At 45.6% G+C, this 15,672-nt stretch overlaps 1 protein-coding gene across 6 annotated transcripts in view; it reads right to left on the reverse strand.

The window, feature by feature from the left end:
- LOC144141025 (TNF receptor-associated factor 5-like) overlaps window positions 1-15,672 on the reverse strand; it is a 148,627-nt gene that overhangs the window by 13,377 nt on the left and 119,578 nt on the right. For 3 of the 6 annotated variants that reach the window (XM_077672507.1, XM_077672508.1, XM_077672509.1), the window contains exons 3-5: window positions 12,738-12,839; window positions 6,525-6,686; window positions 4,265-4,339 (exon numbers count right to left, since the gene is read on the reverse strand). The exons of 2 other annotated variants lie outside the window; for them this stretch is intronic. In XM_077672507.1, coding sequence (XP_077528633.1) covers window positions 4,265-4,339; window positions 6,525-6,686; window positions 12,738-12,839 — 339 coding nt within the window. The remainder of the gene's footprint in view (window positions 1-4,264; window positions 4,340-6,524; window positions 6,687-12,737; window positions 12,840-15,672) is intronic. One more of the 6 variants, XM_077672512.1, reaches the window with a different exon arrangement.

Consider the following 15,672-nt stretch of genomic DNA (forward strand, 5'->3'; position numbering starts at 1 on the left):
AGCAGGCGCTTTTGGTTTCCTCTCACGACGTCTTTTTTTCCGGGAAGGCAGTACGATATGCGATCATCTTGGTAAAAATTCGTTATCGAAGTTTTCACAATGGCCTTCAGGGGACGATTTCTTCTTGGACTGGGATTTTCTAGAGGGCCTTTCGATTCACGGAGGCGCCTCGCGGATCGCACCAGCTTTTTCCCGCAATTAAAGTACTGGCAGACTTGAGGGATCGTCCAAGACTGTGGGCACAAAGCAAGGATTCCGAGCTTTTGCTGCCTGGAACATGCATTGCGGTATTTACTTCGAAGGCTGGACAGCAGGATCTTGTAATCTTCTGCCAGTCTTCCGTCATCACCTAGTGCTTTTATTAGAGGCACACTAATTTCAGTGTTGACGCTTGCATCGACCGTAGAGTTTAGCAGTTTTCTTGATTCAGGCGCAACAATGGGAGGTTGGCTCGCAGGACGCTTCCTTCTTGAAGTATCCGACGCTGGACTGGGGAACGTGTCAGAAACTTCAGCGCATACGATTTGTGTTGTTTCTTCAGACTGAAGTGCAGCCATGTTTTTCATTTTGGTACACTGGATGTAACACTTGGGACAGAGCCTATCCCCAGACACCAAGTTCAAGGACTTCAAGCTTTGCGCCAGCGTGTTGGTAATAACCGTTGTTCCGCGACAAGGGCGTCCGTGGTTTCCAAGTGGATCCGTGCACAATTTCGAGGCTGTGTGCGTAGTGTACTTAGAAAAGTACACATAATAATGGTGCGCACATATGTTGGTGATGGCCATCTTCGGCCTTCTGGCCCTATCAGAAATTACATCTTGCTGGTCAGGCGGCAGGTCAGTGAACTGCTTGATCCAGGCACTTCGTGCGTAGTATCTACGATGGCAGCTCCCAGGACCGAATGAACAATCGGGTGGACGATTGACGACACTGCAACAATGAGTCAAGCGGTTGTTTCATAAACCTTGGAGCTGTGAGAGTAAAACTATTTTGTACGATATAATATAGCAAAGTATTTGCTCATTGCTCATAGAACTCATGTTCAAAATGTATTTGGCTACAGCTACATAGTGGCGCTTCACGTTTTTAGCGACGCTGTATATGTCTCGGTTTCCCCATTTAGTGTGAGCGAATGGAAGTCACGTTGACAGAAAATCGCACGCACTCGATCCACAGCCATGTAAATCGCTACGTAGCTCTTAATGAAATGTAGATATCACAAAAAAATATTTCGAAACTAGCTTCTAACACGACGCTGCCATTACGCCGAGTTTATTGACTTGTTATAAATTGTTCACATAGAAGTAGTACACGCGAGTAATGCCCGTCTGCTGCCCTGCCCTGCTTCTTCTTCCCTGACCCCCCCCCCGACACCTGGCTGTCTGCCCTCGCGCGCTCGGACGCCCGTCCCAGTGCGCCCTGGTCGACAGGGCTCGGGCCCACAGAGCTTTGCTTCCGGGGCTGAACCGTTCACAAGCCTGGTCAGAAATAAAACGTGTTTCTCTCTCTCTCTGCTGCCAATGCATCACCGTCTACGGAGGGGGTATTCTTAGAAAAACGCGTGTAACTCCTACTTAATCAAAGGTACCTCAAAACAAATTATGAGGCAATGAGTCGCTAAGCGGATTCTATCAATAGACAGAGTTTTATTTACTTTTCTTAATTACGTAGTTCGCAGTGAAGTTGTAAATTTCCAGGATTATCGCCTGCTCTCGATACATGGTCTTCTGCAGGAGCGAAACAAAGAGCCTCATGTTTGTCGGCTGGAATAGAAATGCTACTTCCAAGTTGAATGTAGCTAGCTGAATGACAAGTACGCTCAAGCGCAAATTTCAAGCTACGTGTTTTGTTACGTCCGCTCCTTGGACTGCACCCAGCGTCGCTAATCATCCTCCTTGACAGAGAGGGATTGCACTGAATTTGTCAGGCTGTACGTAAACATCGATTTCTCTGAGTTACCATGCTTAATTCAAACACGTAACACGAAGAACATTCTGGTATTTTCGCATTGACAAATATTGAAGCGCTCAAAAGAACACGCCAATTCCACGCAATAAAACCGTGCAGTTTGAACGCCCCGGGAAGTGCAACATTCTCGTGCAGCCTAACACTATGTTCACAAAACCTAAGACTGATATCGCGCATCCTCTAATTCGGCTAAGTATTTTGAATGTTCGTACCTTTCCGTCGCAGCGGAAATGTCCGTGCTGTTACCACCTGACATGGTACCTGAGAAGTGTCACTTTACTGTTTACATCGCAGCGCAAAAGAGACCCCATCAATTGCTACTGTACAGACGACGCAGACGCCTGTACGACGTCTGGATGTTAAGCAGACGACGTTAAGCAGACGACAGTAGTTTAAACCGGTCTGAACCAGCCACGGCCAGCCAAGAGCAGACGACAGTGGAAGGTGTCGCGGAGGGCGGCGCTCGCACTTCCGGCGGGTGCCGCGGAGCCACCTGTGAGGACTCATTTTAAAAAAATGTTTTCTCCGCAATAAAAAAAATACTTTTCCAATTTTTTTATATGCTTTAGAAATAACATTGGGCTATCTTTTGAGTATTTTGTAAACACCGTACACCGCTGCCCACACGGCCGTTTTTGGTCCCCTTTAGAGGCAGTTTTTGTAAAAATTCAAAATTATTCGTTTATTACCAAACGAATTTCGTGAGGCTTTGTAATTGGAAAAGTTTCAAATAAATGTAGATGTCCTAGAGAACCAGTACAAAAATTTTCGCTGTGGTCATTTGATTAAAAGTTGACTAAAAAAATTGCCAAACTTTGACAATTTTTCTGAGATTCCCGCTGTTGATTCGGGTGGAAAATCGCTTAGCTCGGCGTTTATTTTTTACGGCAGCGTAGCCTCTGATTAGATCTGTTTAACTGCTCAAACATGCTATCGTAAGCTGTATTGGCTCCTTGGCAAAAAAATTCAAAATTATCACTTTTTACATTTTTTCCAGGTCTTTGGAGGCCACTGTAAGGACGAAAAAAATGGTTTCGCCAGAAATATTTTACCGAGTATCACTTCTCGACTCACAATTGCTAGAATAAATTTTTGATGCCTATCCGGAAGATTGAAAAATTGCCGGGTCTCCTTTGGCATGGAATGACCCCCCGTGCTTCGTTTTCCGTCTGCAATCTCACACAGCAGTTGTAGGAAATATTAGTGAGGGCACCACAGGTCACCATTTAGTTGTCCTCGCTAATCGTATCTGGAAATAAGAACTAGCCACTAAAATAAAGCCATAAAAATAGGTTTTCTGACACTACCACCAATAGAATAGGGCTAATGTCAACTGAAAACGACAGATAGGTTTGTTGCTTGTGGCAAACAGTTCGAAATGAGTGCTTCAGCAATACGGAAGATGACGGATAAAATCCCTCCACCGAGAAAACCACCATCGCGTGGCAAGTGCCACAAACCCTAAATAAGTATACAAGCGAGACCGTTCCCACATGCGCTGACAGGTGCCGGGTCCCTCCTTCCCGTGTTGTATCCTTGAATGCCGAAACCTTCAAAAAGCGCAAACCCTTATCTGAAGTTTAATGCCAAAAAAAAAACGAACATGATTACGCTCCCAGTGACAAGACCATGCATGAGTCAATTATAGACGGCAGCAACCCGAAAAATAAGATAAAAATGAAACAAAAGGGTAAAGCTGAAAAACGAAACAAAATGCAAATATCACATTGTGTGCAACTAACTAGATACTGATATAGGAAATCTCTTTCCCGTGTAAGGAAATAGAAGCCTGACTGAAACAACTGTCACCTTTTGGGCTTGTCTGGAAAGTTTCGGCTTTCCCCTGGTCATTTGGTGCACATGCTTAAACATCATCTTTGTTACAGACCATCTTCCTGCAACAACCGTGGTACCGGCACGAGCCGCAATGCAACGAAAAGGTTACAATTTAAACCCTGTCACGGACAATTCATGCTGTCTGAAGTCACTGGGAGGTTATATGTACTTCGTTCTTTCTCATTAAAGGGTAGTTGAGAGCAAGCGGTCAGCCTGTTGTTTTGTTTTGGGCCTGTTTTTAGTGTTGTGCTTCTTTAAGGTTTCAACACGCAAAATTTACCAACTACCCCAACTCGCCATCCTGCTGTGACATCATTACTTATATAAACGCCCGCTAATACTAACATTTTTAACACATCATTCAGTGTTTGTTTGTATGGATACATTAACGAAGACAAAGCACAGATACATTACTTGTTGAGCCACTCATGATAACACTGTTGTTCAGCACAGAGCTTACCTCAGCGAAAGTTTTGAAATCAGTCTTGCAATGCTCGCACGTGCCTGGGCGCTGGCGACAGCATCTTTCATGTTTCTGCGATAAACAAAATGAATCTGTCATTCACGGTATGGTTTTCTTGTTGCCTCAATTTAATTATAGCGTTCACATTACAATCATTTATACCTGGTGTTGAAGTACATTTTCGAAAGGGTGAAATGGTATGCAACGCAAAACATTTCTAGCATCAGTCTGCCTAACTTCCAACCTAAAATAAATGTTCCACAAATACACTAACGTCTCGGAGAAGTCCAAACGCAATGTCAAAGAACTGCACGGGTTGTGTATGCACAAAAATGGTGACCAATTACACGTAACTGATCGTGTGTGACCCGAAAAAACACAGCAAAGACGAGTTTCATTCACCGCTGGCAACGTGGGGAAATAGCCCAGCAGGTATAGCCCTACGTTGCGAGTAAGCAGACCCGCGTTCAAATATAATGGTGTAAAACAACAGCGCGCTTTTTTTGAAAGAGAAAATTGAGCATTTCGTATTTAAATGCCCATGTTGGTGGTTGCTTGGCTGCAAATGTCGGCAAAAGAGTAGTCTTCCACAACCAGCAAATCCTTGAATGGTCTCATCATTCCCCTTCCAACCCATCAGGCTCTTTCCCTCCGCTCTCGTTCTTGTCTTGATGAATGAAACGTCCATTTACTGAATACTTTTGCGTGTCTTCACTGCTCCCGCAACATATCGTGAAGAAGCGCGCAACCAGCCTTTCTTCCTCTTAAAGGTTTTTTGTATTTGCTCTAGTCAAAACCATTCCAACGTGCTCATACTTACAGAACTTTTGGCTTCTCCCGGTTATGTAATGGCACCTTGGTGCAAGCCCGCCTGATTTTTTTATTTTTCGTTTTTGGGCGCTGCATAAGATTACCATCTGCAACCCATGCCACAGGTTTCAGTAGCTTGGAACGGTGGTGCTGATACTTGTTACTTTCAGAGTGGTGGCTGAATCGAGTGGCAAACCGACGTATGCGTAAGAAAACGGACAGAACAAATTTTTTTCCATTTACGTTGATTAAGAAAGATTACTGCCTTTGAGAGTGCACTAACTGCAAGTGCCTTCTCCCCAACCATTTCATATATCAAATTATTTTCATTCGCTGCTGAAAACGTTCTGCTCCACTTGGCGGTGGCGCCAGTCACGATTTGACCAGACCGCCCTCACCACGCTCACCACCAGCACGCTCACCACCGCCAGGAATCTCCTCTTTACCCGCGTCAGTTCGTCCACGTCTCAATGTGGCTCGTACTACACAAACGACATCGACGTACTTCATTCTTTGGTGCGATTTTCATCCACCGGCGTGCGCTGTTTCGCCTTTTATGATTATGCTCCCACCCTCCTCCCTCATTTGTTTCCCTTTCGAAGCGTATACTTTTAGGCTGGCTATCGTTTTTACCGCAACACCAATTTTGTACTATTTATTTTCTTCACCCCACAACGCGAGTGCCCGAAATATAGTGGTTTATGGCCACCACATCAAAGCTGCTACATCGGCAATTTTATTTAGATTTCTCGCCGCGATGGCTCAGTGGTTCAGGCGTCGTTCTGCTAATCCCAACGACGCGGGTTTGACTACAGGCTGCGGCGGCTGCTTTTGTGGGGGTGGCGAAAAGCAAAAACTCCCGTGTGCTAAATTTTTCAGCACACGTTAAAGATGTTCGAGCGGTCGAACCTAATTACCCTGGAGCGCTCAACTACGGCGTGCATCACCACCTGTGTAGCGCCGGCACGTTGAAGCTAATATTCAGTTCAATCAACTTTATGACGAACTGTCGATATCTGTCACACGCCCAAAGAACGTTGGCTAGTGATCCTCCCGTTAGGTTGTTCAGCATATACGAGTAGTACACGTTTAGTTATGTTGTTTGGCCATTCATCTCTTTACAGTACACGCCTGTATGATAAACCACCGGGAATTGCATTCCATGCTGCGTTCTTTAAAGAAATCCCAACAGGCAGCACAGCAAGACTCTTTCGGGTACCATTCAACTATGCTTGTTAGGACGAGTCAGGCGAGCACTGTTGCAACATTTACTAATTTCATCAGAAATAATTTCGTCTATCCTATAGTCGTTCCCCGAGGTGCCAAGTAGATATAGATTGCTCCTTTAATTTTTTTGTAAGCATAACGCAAACAAGCCCAAAAGCATGCTTTCGGGCTGCCTCCCAATAAAGAGCTGACTGCACGAGATGGAAATTTCAATGCTTACCAGTTTATTACACGCATCGACGTCTAAGTTACAGAAGACGCAGCTCATGAGCCTTCGGGGGCACTTTTCCCTGATGTGATCAGCTAATATCCTGCTGTCTTCCAGGCTGTCGCACAATGGACATTTCACCTTTCCTTGGCACCTGCATGTCTTGTAATGTCGCTGGAATTGTACAACGCAAAAAATGTGTAAGACCCCACCAACAAGGCCGTAACGTAAATGCACACTTCTCCAAAGAGCAGTAACCTTCGCACCTCGACTGAATCCTCAAAGTATTGAAAGAAATAGTTATTAATTTCACACACACACTACAGTGATTATCGACAAACTTGTGCACATTTCCTTTCCCGTGGAGTTGATCTAGCTTCTATGGTACTTTATCGCCAGGATGCACGCAGTCATGTAGCCGTTATGAGAGACTTAAGTACTAATCACAGGAGGGAACATTTGGACGTGAATGTACTACGTAGCAGTTCCGAGATAAAATAAATATGCGAGTTTCGCAACATGCAGTGAGTATTATGAAGTTAATTATCTAAAAGTAGCTCAAATGTTCAAAATTCTTCACACAAGCAAAGACCTTGTGCGTATTCTTCGATTTGCTCTACTCCTGGTGTTTTATGGGGCCGCAAACACGCAAAAAAGGTACCGTTTGATGTAATTTTTTTCTGATCGCAATACTGATTATGATTTTGTAGGCTCAAAGTCATTTGCATCCGTGCTGCGCAGAACCTTTCTATGCCTACCTAAGTGGTTATGATGCCTCAAACTGGACGAATCGAATTATACGCCGGTTTGTCGCCTAAACCTAGAGGCGAGAGAAGGAAATGTAATAGAAAATAAACGTTAAATGAAATGCAGGGTTTGAAGGAAATCGAAATATAGCCGTCCGTGATATCGCAATGTCCGAGCAAGTGGAGAAACCTGTCAATCCCGGCATTTTTTTCATCAAAGAAACCACCGGTTGTAAAGTCAATACACAAAACACTACCTAGACATGCCGGGAAGCAACCTAATCGCAGCTAAACGTTCTCACATCTTTATGTGAAGGAGAACTATAAGGAGAGGTGAAGGCATTACATTCATTATTACAGGAAATACCGTGACGGCAGGTAATTAAATAATTGGCAACTAAGCAGTCGATGGGAGTATTTCTGAGCAGCCGGTGCAGGTCAGACTTGCTAACAATACGATCGTCGCTAATGTCGGTCTTGTTTTTTTTGCGAGATTTTGAATAGGGATGCAAAGATATTAAATGTATCCTCCATAGTGGGTCATCCATTCGCTGGAAACTATTGTTCACTGCTTAAACCACACTGGTGAATAACCTGTTTGATTGTCAGCGGTCTACCAGTGGTAGCGTGACACGCAGATTTCAGTGGGCCACGTCAGCACGTCCCACCTTCAGTGTGTGGACCATCAACAGGCGGTTACACCTCGTGACCAACAGCTAGTCACAAGAGCATGTGGTGAACCAGGGGTAGTTGACACTTACGCATGACTCCCATTTCGCCACCCTCTAGTCCGCTGGCACGGGCTGCCACTTTTATACGTTACCCACGCATAAGCACACAGTAACAGGGCTCAAACACAAGGAATCACATGCCCCTTGGCCCACCAATAAGTAGCCAGGAGGATAGCGTGAGAAATGGGTAGGTCGCACTCTAGTAAATCATGACTTAGAAATTATGGGGGCCGCGGCGGGTTTAACCAGCCCTAAAGCGTGAAAAGAACGTGTCTTACCAACCAGTAACCTACGCAACACACATTGATAGTTTTCCACAGGAAATGCATAATCGGCTATTTTTGGGTCAATGACAAGCCAAGCGACCCCAGGGAGTGTCAGTCATCACCGACTGGTTAAACAGGCCTAGTTACCCATCGGTGATTCACATTTGTGTGACCAACCAGAGATTTTTGTAGAAAGAGACTCTGTTTATCTTAGCTAGGATATGTGCGTTTTATGGCGAAGCAGTATATGTATCACCTCCCTCCCCCCGTCCCTTTTCATTGGGATGAAGCCAATTAACTCCGCGCCGTTGCGGGCCCTCCTCCCAAACACCGAAGCCTCTTTTAGAACGGTTATTCACCTCGCCACCTGCGATGCCTTTTTCACAGGCTGCCCAGTCGGCTGACGACGGCCGTAGTGCCGTGATCATATAATTGCACATAATCAACAGCAGGACGAATGGGTGTAAATACACGCGAAAACCACCGCCACTCCCGATAATGTAGCCGTGGTCGTTGCCACCTCAAATTCCACCTCAACCAATAGTTGCGGTTCCCTACCGATTAAACGGGAACGCCGGCGTGCGCACATAATTAGGTTGAAAGCCACGCCGAGCGACATTGTCGCGTCGGCGGCCCTCGTTGACCAGCTGTCATAGCTTTTCTGGCGGAAGAATAAGAATGCATCTTAGTCTGGCCGCATTTGAAGTCTTTTTCTCTCTCCCTTTGGCCGTCTATGTCGCGCCTAACTAAAGCCCGTCGCTGGCTGCCGGTTTACGTGTGCACACGTCGGGGGTGGCTGGAGGGGGCATGCACGCACAGCAGGGCTTAATGCTACAGCAGATTCCATGCACGTTATGCTGGTGGGAGACCTAAATACGTGAGTGTCATGGCTCAATGCACCCTGCCAGCTTTACTCCGGTTACGAGCGGATTGGGCTTGGGTTAGTGTGTCGCGCAAACGATAAGATGACTACCACTGGTAATCGAAAGGGACACGCACCTGTGTGTTCACTAGAATTAAGGTCGAGGCCTTCGAGGTGTTAATCATTAAGAGACGAACGCATATCGTTCGCTTGGAGGATGAAGAGGGGATATTGAAGAAGTGTCTACCCTAACAGAAGCGTGGATGTGGGTGAAAAGAAGAGAAAGCCACTGCCGCCGTCGTTGCAGGCTCAGGTTCCAGGTTGTCGAGTAGCTAAAAATACCTCCCGTATGAACAGCAACTGGCTCTCTCGCAACACCGACGTGGGCCTATCTATTTTGCTGAGTTTGTGGGGCTTTCAGAGCGACATGCTCGACACGGCCTTTCACTTTTAAGCATACGCTCATGACCGATTGCCGGTTAAATTCGTGCACTGGTTAGGAGGGGGGGAGGAGGACGTGCATCTAAAGGTTTTATGTCCTCACTGATGACATGACGGTTGTGTTGGCGCGGGGTTTACACATGGCTATCAAGCGGCCCAATGCGACCGGTCAGGTGTCGTCAGTGGTAGAGTGGATTGGCTTGGCGTGTGAAACAAACAAAAAGATGCCCGCGACGCGGAAGGGAAAGAGACAGCTATACGTTTTTCCGATATTTGTATTTTCTATATATATTTATTTTCATTTTTTTGTTTTCATTTTTTTTGTTATCACTTTTTCTGTCCCTTGTATTCTTCGGTGTTCACTGTGTGCTGTTTTCAACCTGTTATTATTGCCACCGCCCTATGTAATAGCTTAGGGCTTTTAAGGTGACAATAAGTGAAAAAATGAAATTAAATGAATGCTCAGGACTTTGCAAGTGTCATTCAGTTAATTGGCTTGAAAGTATGCTCAGTAGGAAATTACAAACGAACATTTCTTCTTTAATGCACAGCGTGGAGGGCGTACACCTTCGCAGGTCATTCGTTTGCGCAGAGTGGAAGAGCACGAATTATTTCTTGGTGAAGTTGCGTAAACAGCCTGCCAACTTATCTTGAAGTTCCAGAACGCCAGAAAGCCGTTGCACGATTACCCCTCCGCAGAATGTGAGCGGTGGTGCCAATAATTGCTTATAGCAGGAGTGCAAGCCTGCCAATAGCTCTTCGTTTGGCAGAGACAGTGGCTGACCACTGGACCGGACACTCCTCACGAGCATTAGCAACTACGCATGAGACCCTGCCACGCTTAGGCTTTCTCCAAGAACCTCCCCACCCCCTCGGTCTCACGAGGTCGTTTGTGGCACTGGAAAACCGCCTCACAACCCGAGCCGTGGGAGCTGTTCACGTTACTCCTCTTCACGCATGGTTTCTGGCCAGAGGCCCGGCAAATACAGATTGTGGCAGCCAGCGCGGGCCATAAACGCGTCGTCGTCGAAAATCGGGAAGTACTACACCGTATTATAAGATCATGGCTGGCGCTGGTATTCAACCGTCAGGCCTCAATTGGTGTGAGCTGCAAAACATCCGCTGCTTCATCGTACCCTCCTTGCTGGTAGTTCAGTGCCAACCAACGTGGTTTCGCAACCGGCTTCTGTGTTAGGTTTTAGCAGTGGGTGCCAGAGTTCTCTGTTGCGTTTTGTAACCGCTAGTGTTCGTTGTTTTCAATGCTGTTTTTTTTGCTCGCTGTGATGAGGAATGCAGATCTCGTATTTGGTATAGTGGCCAGCCTTTGTGACGTTGTCACTAACCACCTAACATGGAAAATTTAGCTCCAACAGCGCAAGCAAGGATTCCGCACTACGGCAGTTGCGATCATCCGCAGAGCGTTGCGCACCTTGTGGACCAACACGGTGTGCAAAGCAGCTGTCGGGGCATCGGACAATCTTTTGATCAACCGAGCCCTGCCGCCCATATTCCATTTATCTGCGTCCTGTTGGTGGTGCGTGCAGGCTTTGTTACAAACCTCCGACGAGTTCTGCCGGCATTTCCGCAACGAATTCTTACCTGCAGGGTATGAATGCCATACAATCTGTGAACTTAGGTTTCAAACACAGCATCCTAACGAAACTATTCCGGAGTATGTTCGAGCTTTGCAAGACTTGTAACACCGATCAAGCCTCCTAATGCCAGAGTCGAGCTCGTAGAGACAGTTCTACGACCTTCCTATCCTCGGTTTATGTGACACTTTTGTGTTCGCAGATTTCTGTGTATTCAGGTAGTTGCAAAACATGCTCCTTCTGTTGAGGTGGGCTTGCTCGCTGCCGTCGAATACATGCCTCCACCTCCATACGAGGCGTCCTTGGAACTGACCCCCCCTCCCTGGAAAGGACATTCTGACCACAGATCATGTACCAAGGGACCGACAGAATGGAGCGAAGCGGTACCGTTCCAGCGCTTCCAACAACGCGGGCTACGGGTTCCTAAGCTTCAGGTCCCTGACAATTCGGGCTATGGATCCGTGGGCCACACATTCCCTGCCAACGCCGGCTAGGGTGTCTTGGGCCTCTCGGTACCAGACATTGTGGGCTACGAGGCCATAAGTTACCCGGTGCCTGCCAATGCGATCTACGGAGTCATGGGCCACCTGGATCTTGCGAAGGCAGGTTACGGGGATGAGAGCCACACAGTTGCAGATAAACCCCCATCTTGACTGCATTTACCGATGCGTGAGAAATTGAACATGAATGGTGAGCCCCCTGCCTCTTATTAGCGGTGAGCCCATTCTCATACTTTGTTCACCACGTACCTGTTTTGTCGGGAGCGTTAGAACAAATAATAGTATTCAAAGTGTGAAGTAGGACTCTGACAGCACTGCTAGGTACACTTTCTAGTGCTTCCCTTATTGGTGACGGCCTCTATGTGCGCTTCAATGCAATAAACGTTAGGTTTAGTGAATAAAACGTTTAATTACGCATGTCATGCAATGCTGCAGTTGTAGGATTGCCCTACGTTTGTATCTTGCGCTGGAGGGAACTGCGAATCGACCGAAGCTTGTGTACCGGCTACATATGTCTGTCAAAACGATTACGCGGCAAGGTGTTTTTGCAGGAAGCAAAATGTTGCTTGACAGGGCTGGTCGTTGCAAGTGTGCGGCCAACGGCGACTTCATCCAATTTGAGACGGCGCCAGACAGCTCCCGTCTTATCACCGAAATTTCGGCCACCACGGATACGGCATTTGCAGATGAGTCACACGTTAGTTTTCCAGCATTTCATAACACGGGAGTAACAAGCGGTCACCCATGACTTTCTAATATATTTTATTAGTGAAGTACTGGTGATTCACCCCCAGAGTTCTCTAAACACCTTAAAAAGTGCAAGAATCAGCCATTAGGCCTTTCACCTATATGTTACCCGGTTCACGAGGGTGTTTATATTGACTATTAAACAATTTGCAACTAAATCTTAATTTAAAGTTTAGCAAATGAGCACAACATCGAGCACGGTACTAAAAATATTTGTGCCACCAAGGCAGGCCACTAAACGTCGACATCTTTTGATATTTTTTCCACAGATGCACGCGTGAGTGGGCCAGTGATTATTGTGGTGACAAAAAATTCATCAATAAGAAAACAAAAGGTATACCAGGACATCTTGAAGGGTTCCTGTGAATGTACACGCCTTGTCATTCGGGCAAGCGGCTTTCATCTGCTTCAGCATTTCCCATTCTTTTTCATTCCCAGTCATCTACGGGTTTGAGAAGAATAAAGGAAAGGATTGGTATGGTAATGCCCCTTAAGAGATGTGAAACGGAAAAATTGTAGAAGGCATGCTTTTTTACTTAAAGGCTGAGAAACAAGCAGGGCATTGTAATGCAGATTATCTGACTATACCTAGAATGAAACTAGAAGACAAGGCGATGAAAATACAAATGAATTTACATAACTACACTCCCAAAGCACAAACTTCAAGACACATCGGTATTTAGAGATTCAGTTCAGTATGTATTAGCCGGACAAATTCCTTATATGTAAAGACTGCGTGTGAAACATCAAATCGGCGAACAGTGAAAGATCTTGTTTGTTGCCATACATGGCAGACGTTTACCACGGAGAAACGGATACACCTTGTTATAATAGCAATATTCTGCTCTCAAGAAGTTGCTCAGACAAGACAGGACTAAAACGTGTGAGTAAAAAATAGATACTTCAGGGAATCTGGACAACCCAGGACGTGCAGTTTAGCTTTGAACAAAATTTTGAAATGGAATTTTATACGAGTACCCACAGCTATCATTCCACTTTACACAAAGTGCCCTTCCTGTGGGTCACTAAAATACGAAACAATAGCATACATATAGACCTCAACTGCTTCAGCAATGGAAAAAAAATTGTATGAAGTACCAAGGTTCAACAAGACACTTTCGCTGCCATTACATCACATACGTCACCGTGTTTTCCCTTTAAAACCAGCTGTTACGACTCAATCTCTGAATATGCTAAAAGCCCCGGTATTCTAAATGCAGATCCAGCGCAAACGCCCAAATTGTTAATGTAGAACATTTCGCACCTTTTCCTCCACAGGAGGTGCTAAGTATTTCAGTGGGTCCGTCCTGTTAGCACCAAGACGTTTATCTATCTTTTTTCTGTTATTTGCTTCCTGTAACGGCTACCTCGCTTGCTAATATTGCTTTTATTTATTCCCTTGCCACGCTTCCTGTTATGATATTCGTATTTCTCTTTGCACTGACTTGTTGCTGTATTATTTGTCTAGTTATTGTATAACTTTTGTTTTTATTTTGTGATTGTCAGCTCTTCTTGCCCCCCTTACCCAACGCACTGCTGCGCCTGTGGTACTGAATAAATAAACAAATATTAAGGCACCAAATTTTAATAGCAGTTTCTTTATGTAAGTGGGTTCGATGGAAGGCGAACTATCTAACTTTTCTTATTTCTCTTACTCAGACAGCTTTAAAACCTGAATTTAGTAATTCGGCCGCAAGAACCTCGCGTATGTTTGTTAATACCGGGTCGTCTCCTTACAAGAACGTATATTTGAGAATTGGGTTCTAAGGTTCCAGTGACGAGCACACATATTAAAAAACATTAGGACAAAATTACAATGCTTATATAACTATGTAAATAGCTTCCTTTGTATATTGGGATATCCCCTCGGAAGTTTAGAACATATTTAAAATCAATTTTAATCCTTCTGCACTCGAAAAAGCTCATCCGCGCCATCGAGCCAGCTCACGACGTTATCTGCGCTTCGACTCAAACAGCCTCCGTCAGGGTTTCCGTAACGTGTCAAAGCGGCGGTGGTGCAGTTGGGGCGCGCTTTTCCGCATGGTCGATCACATCAAAGGTTTTTGAATTGCCGTCACGAGCGACTGTGGCCGGTCGGGCCGTACTGGCGGGCGCGCGAGCTCCCAGACCGGCATGTCCTGTGGTGGGGCGAGACCAGTGGAGTGAAGTGCGCCTTCCCTTCATGGCAGCTGTCTCGGTGTTCCCTTCAACGAAACCAAAACTGCATGAATAAACAGATCTGTAAGTAATTATATATGCTCCGTTCGATAATCTAACGTGCCGTTCTATTTATGATTCGGGTGCTCGTACGCATCTATAGGGGCGAAAAAAAACGTAACACAAATGGTTTGTGTCAGCAGTCTTTTGAGGCTGGGCTGGGACTGTCTCAATCTATAAAAATTCACAGCACGGAGGAACTAAACGACGTTAGGCCTACTAGTATGCTAGACAGAGTGATAAACGAAGTTCGAAAATACAAAGCTCAATTATAAATAACAAACCAATAATGATAACACTAGCAATTAGGAATAGAAACGACTTTACCAGATGAGAGAACAAACTCCAGAGGGTGATATCATGGTTTAAATAAAGAAATAGAATTGGGCCTGGGCTGGCGACATAGTGAGGCGAAATGACATGTAGACCATCAGGATACCATAGCGGAACCCTAGATAAGGGTCTATAAGAAGGGCACAAAAGCCAATAACACGATGAAGGGATCCAATAAAGACGATCGGGGGAAAAGAATGGGCTCGAATAGCGAAGGAGGGATTGGTTAGAAGTCAGTTGGAGAGGCCTTCGACCTGCAGTGAACCTAAGTAGTCTGTTGAGGATGACGATTACGAAGAAAATAAAGAATTGGCGTATTAAGGGGTGAAAATTCTGCATCACCACTAAAGCAACCTTCCTCAGACTACCTTTTTCAGTCCCCATGTGTTATTAATTGCCGGTGTGACATGTTAACGCTGTCTGAGCACTTCGTATGGTGGGAGCTGAGATTTCTACAGACAGCTTCGGCCGACATATTTTGAAAGCAAGAGGAGGCCTGGATACTTACATGGAGAAAACTTGCGGCACGTGACATCATGCTCTGACGGCGTGCACTGTAGTACTGGCCAGGCGCGGCTAAATGCGCCTAATTGGATCTTATAAGCAGACAGATGCGTCTTATACCACACAATGTGTTCCGAAACGTTCCTCTTAGTTACAAACAAAGAAAATTGAATATGCACACCACAATCCCCCACAACCCCACAACCCCACATCCCGCAACA

Source organism: Haemaphysalis longicornis, unplaced genomic scaffold (assembly GCF_048455015.1).
Source record: "Haemaphysalis longicornis isolate Haplotype H1 unplaced genomic scaffold, Haemaphysalis longicornis Haplotype H1 scaffold_6, whole genome shotgun sequence".
Taxonomy (NCBI): Eukaryota; Metazoa; Arthropoda; class Arachnida; order Ixodida; family Ixodidae; genus Haemaphysalis; species Haemaphysalis longicornis.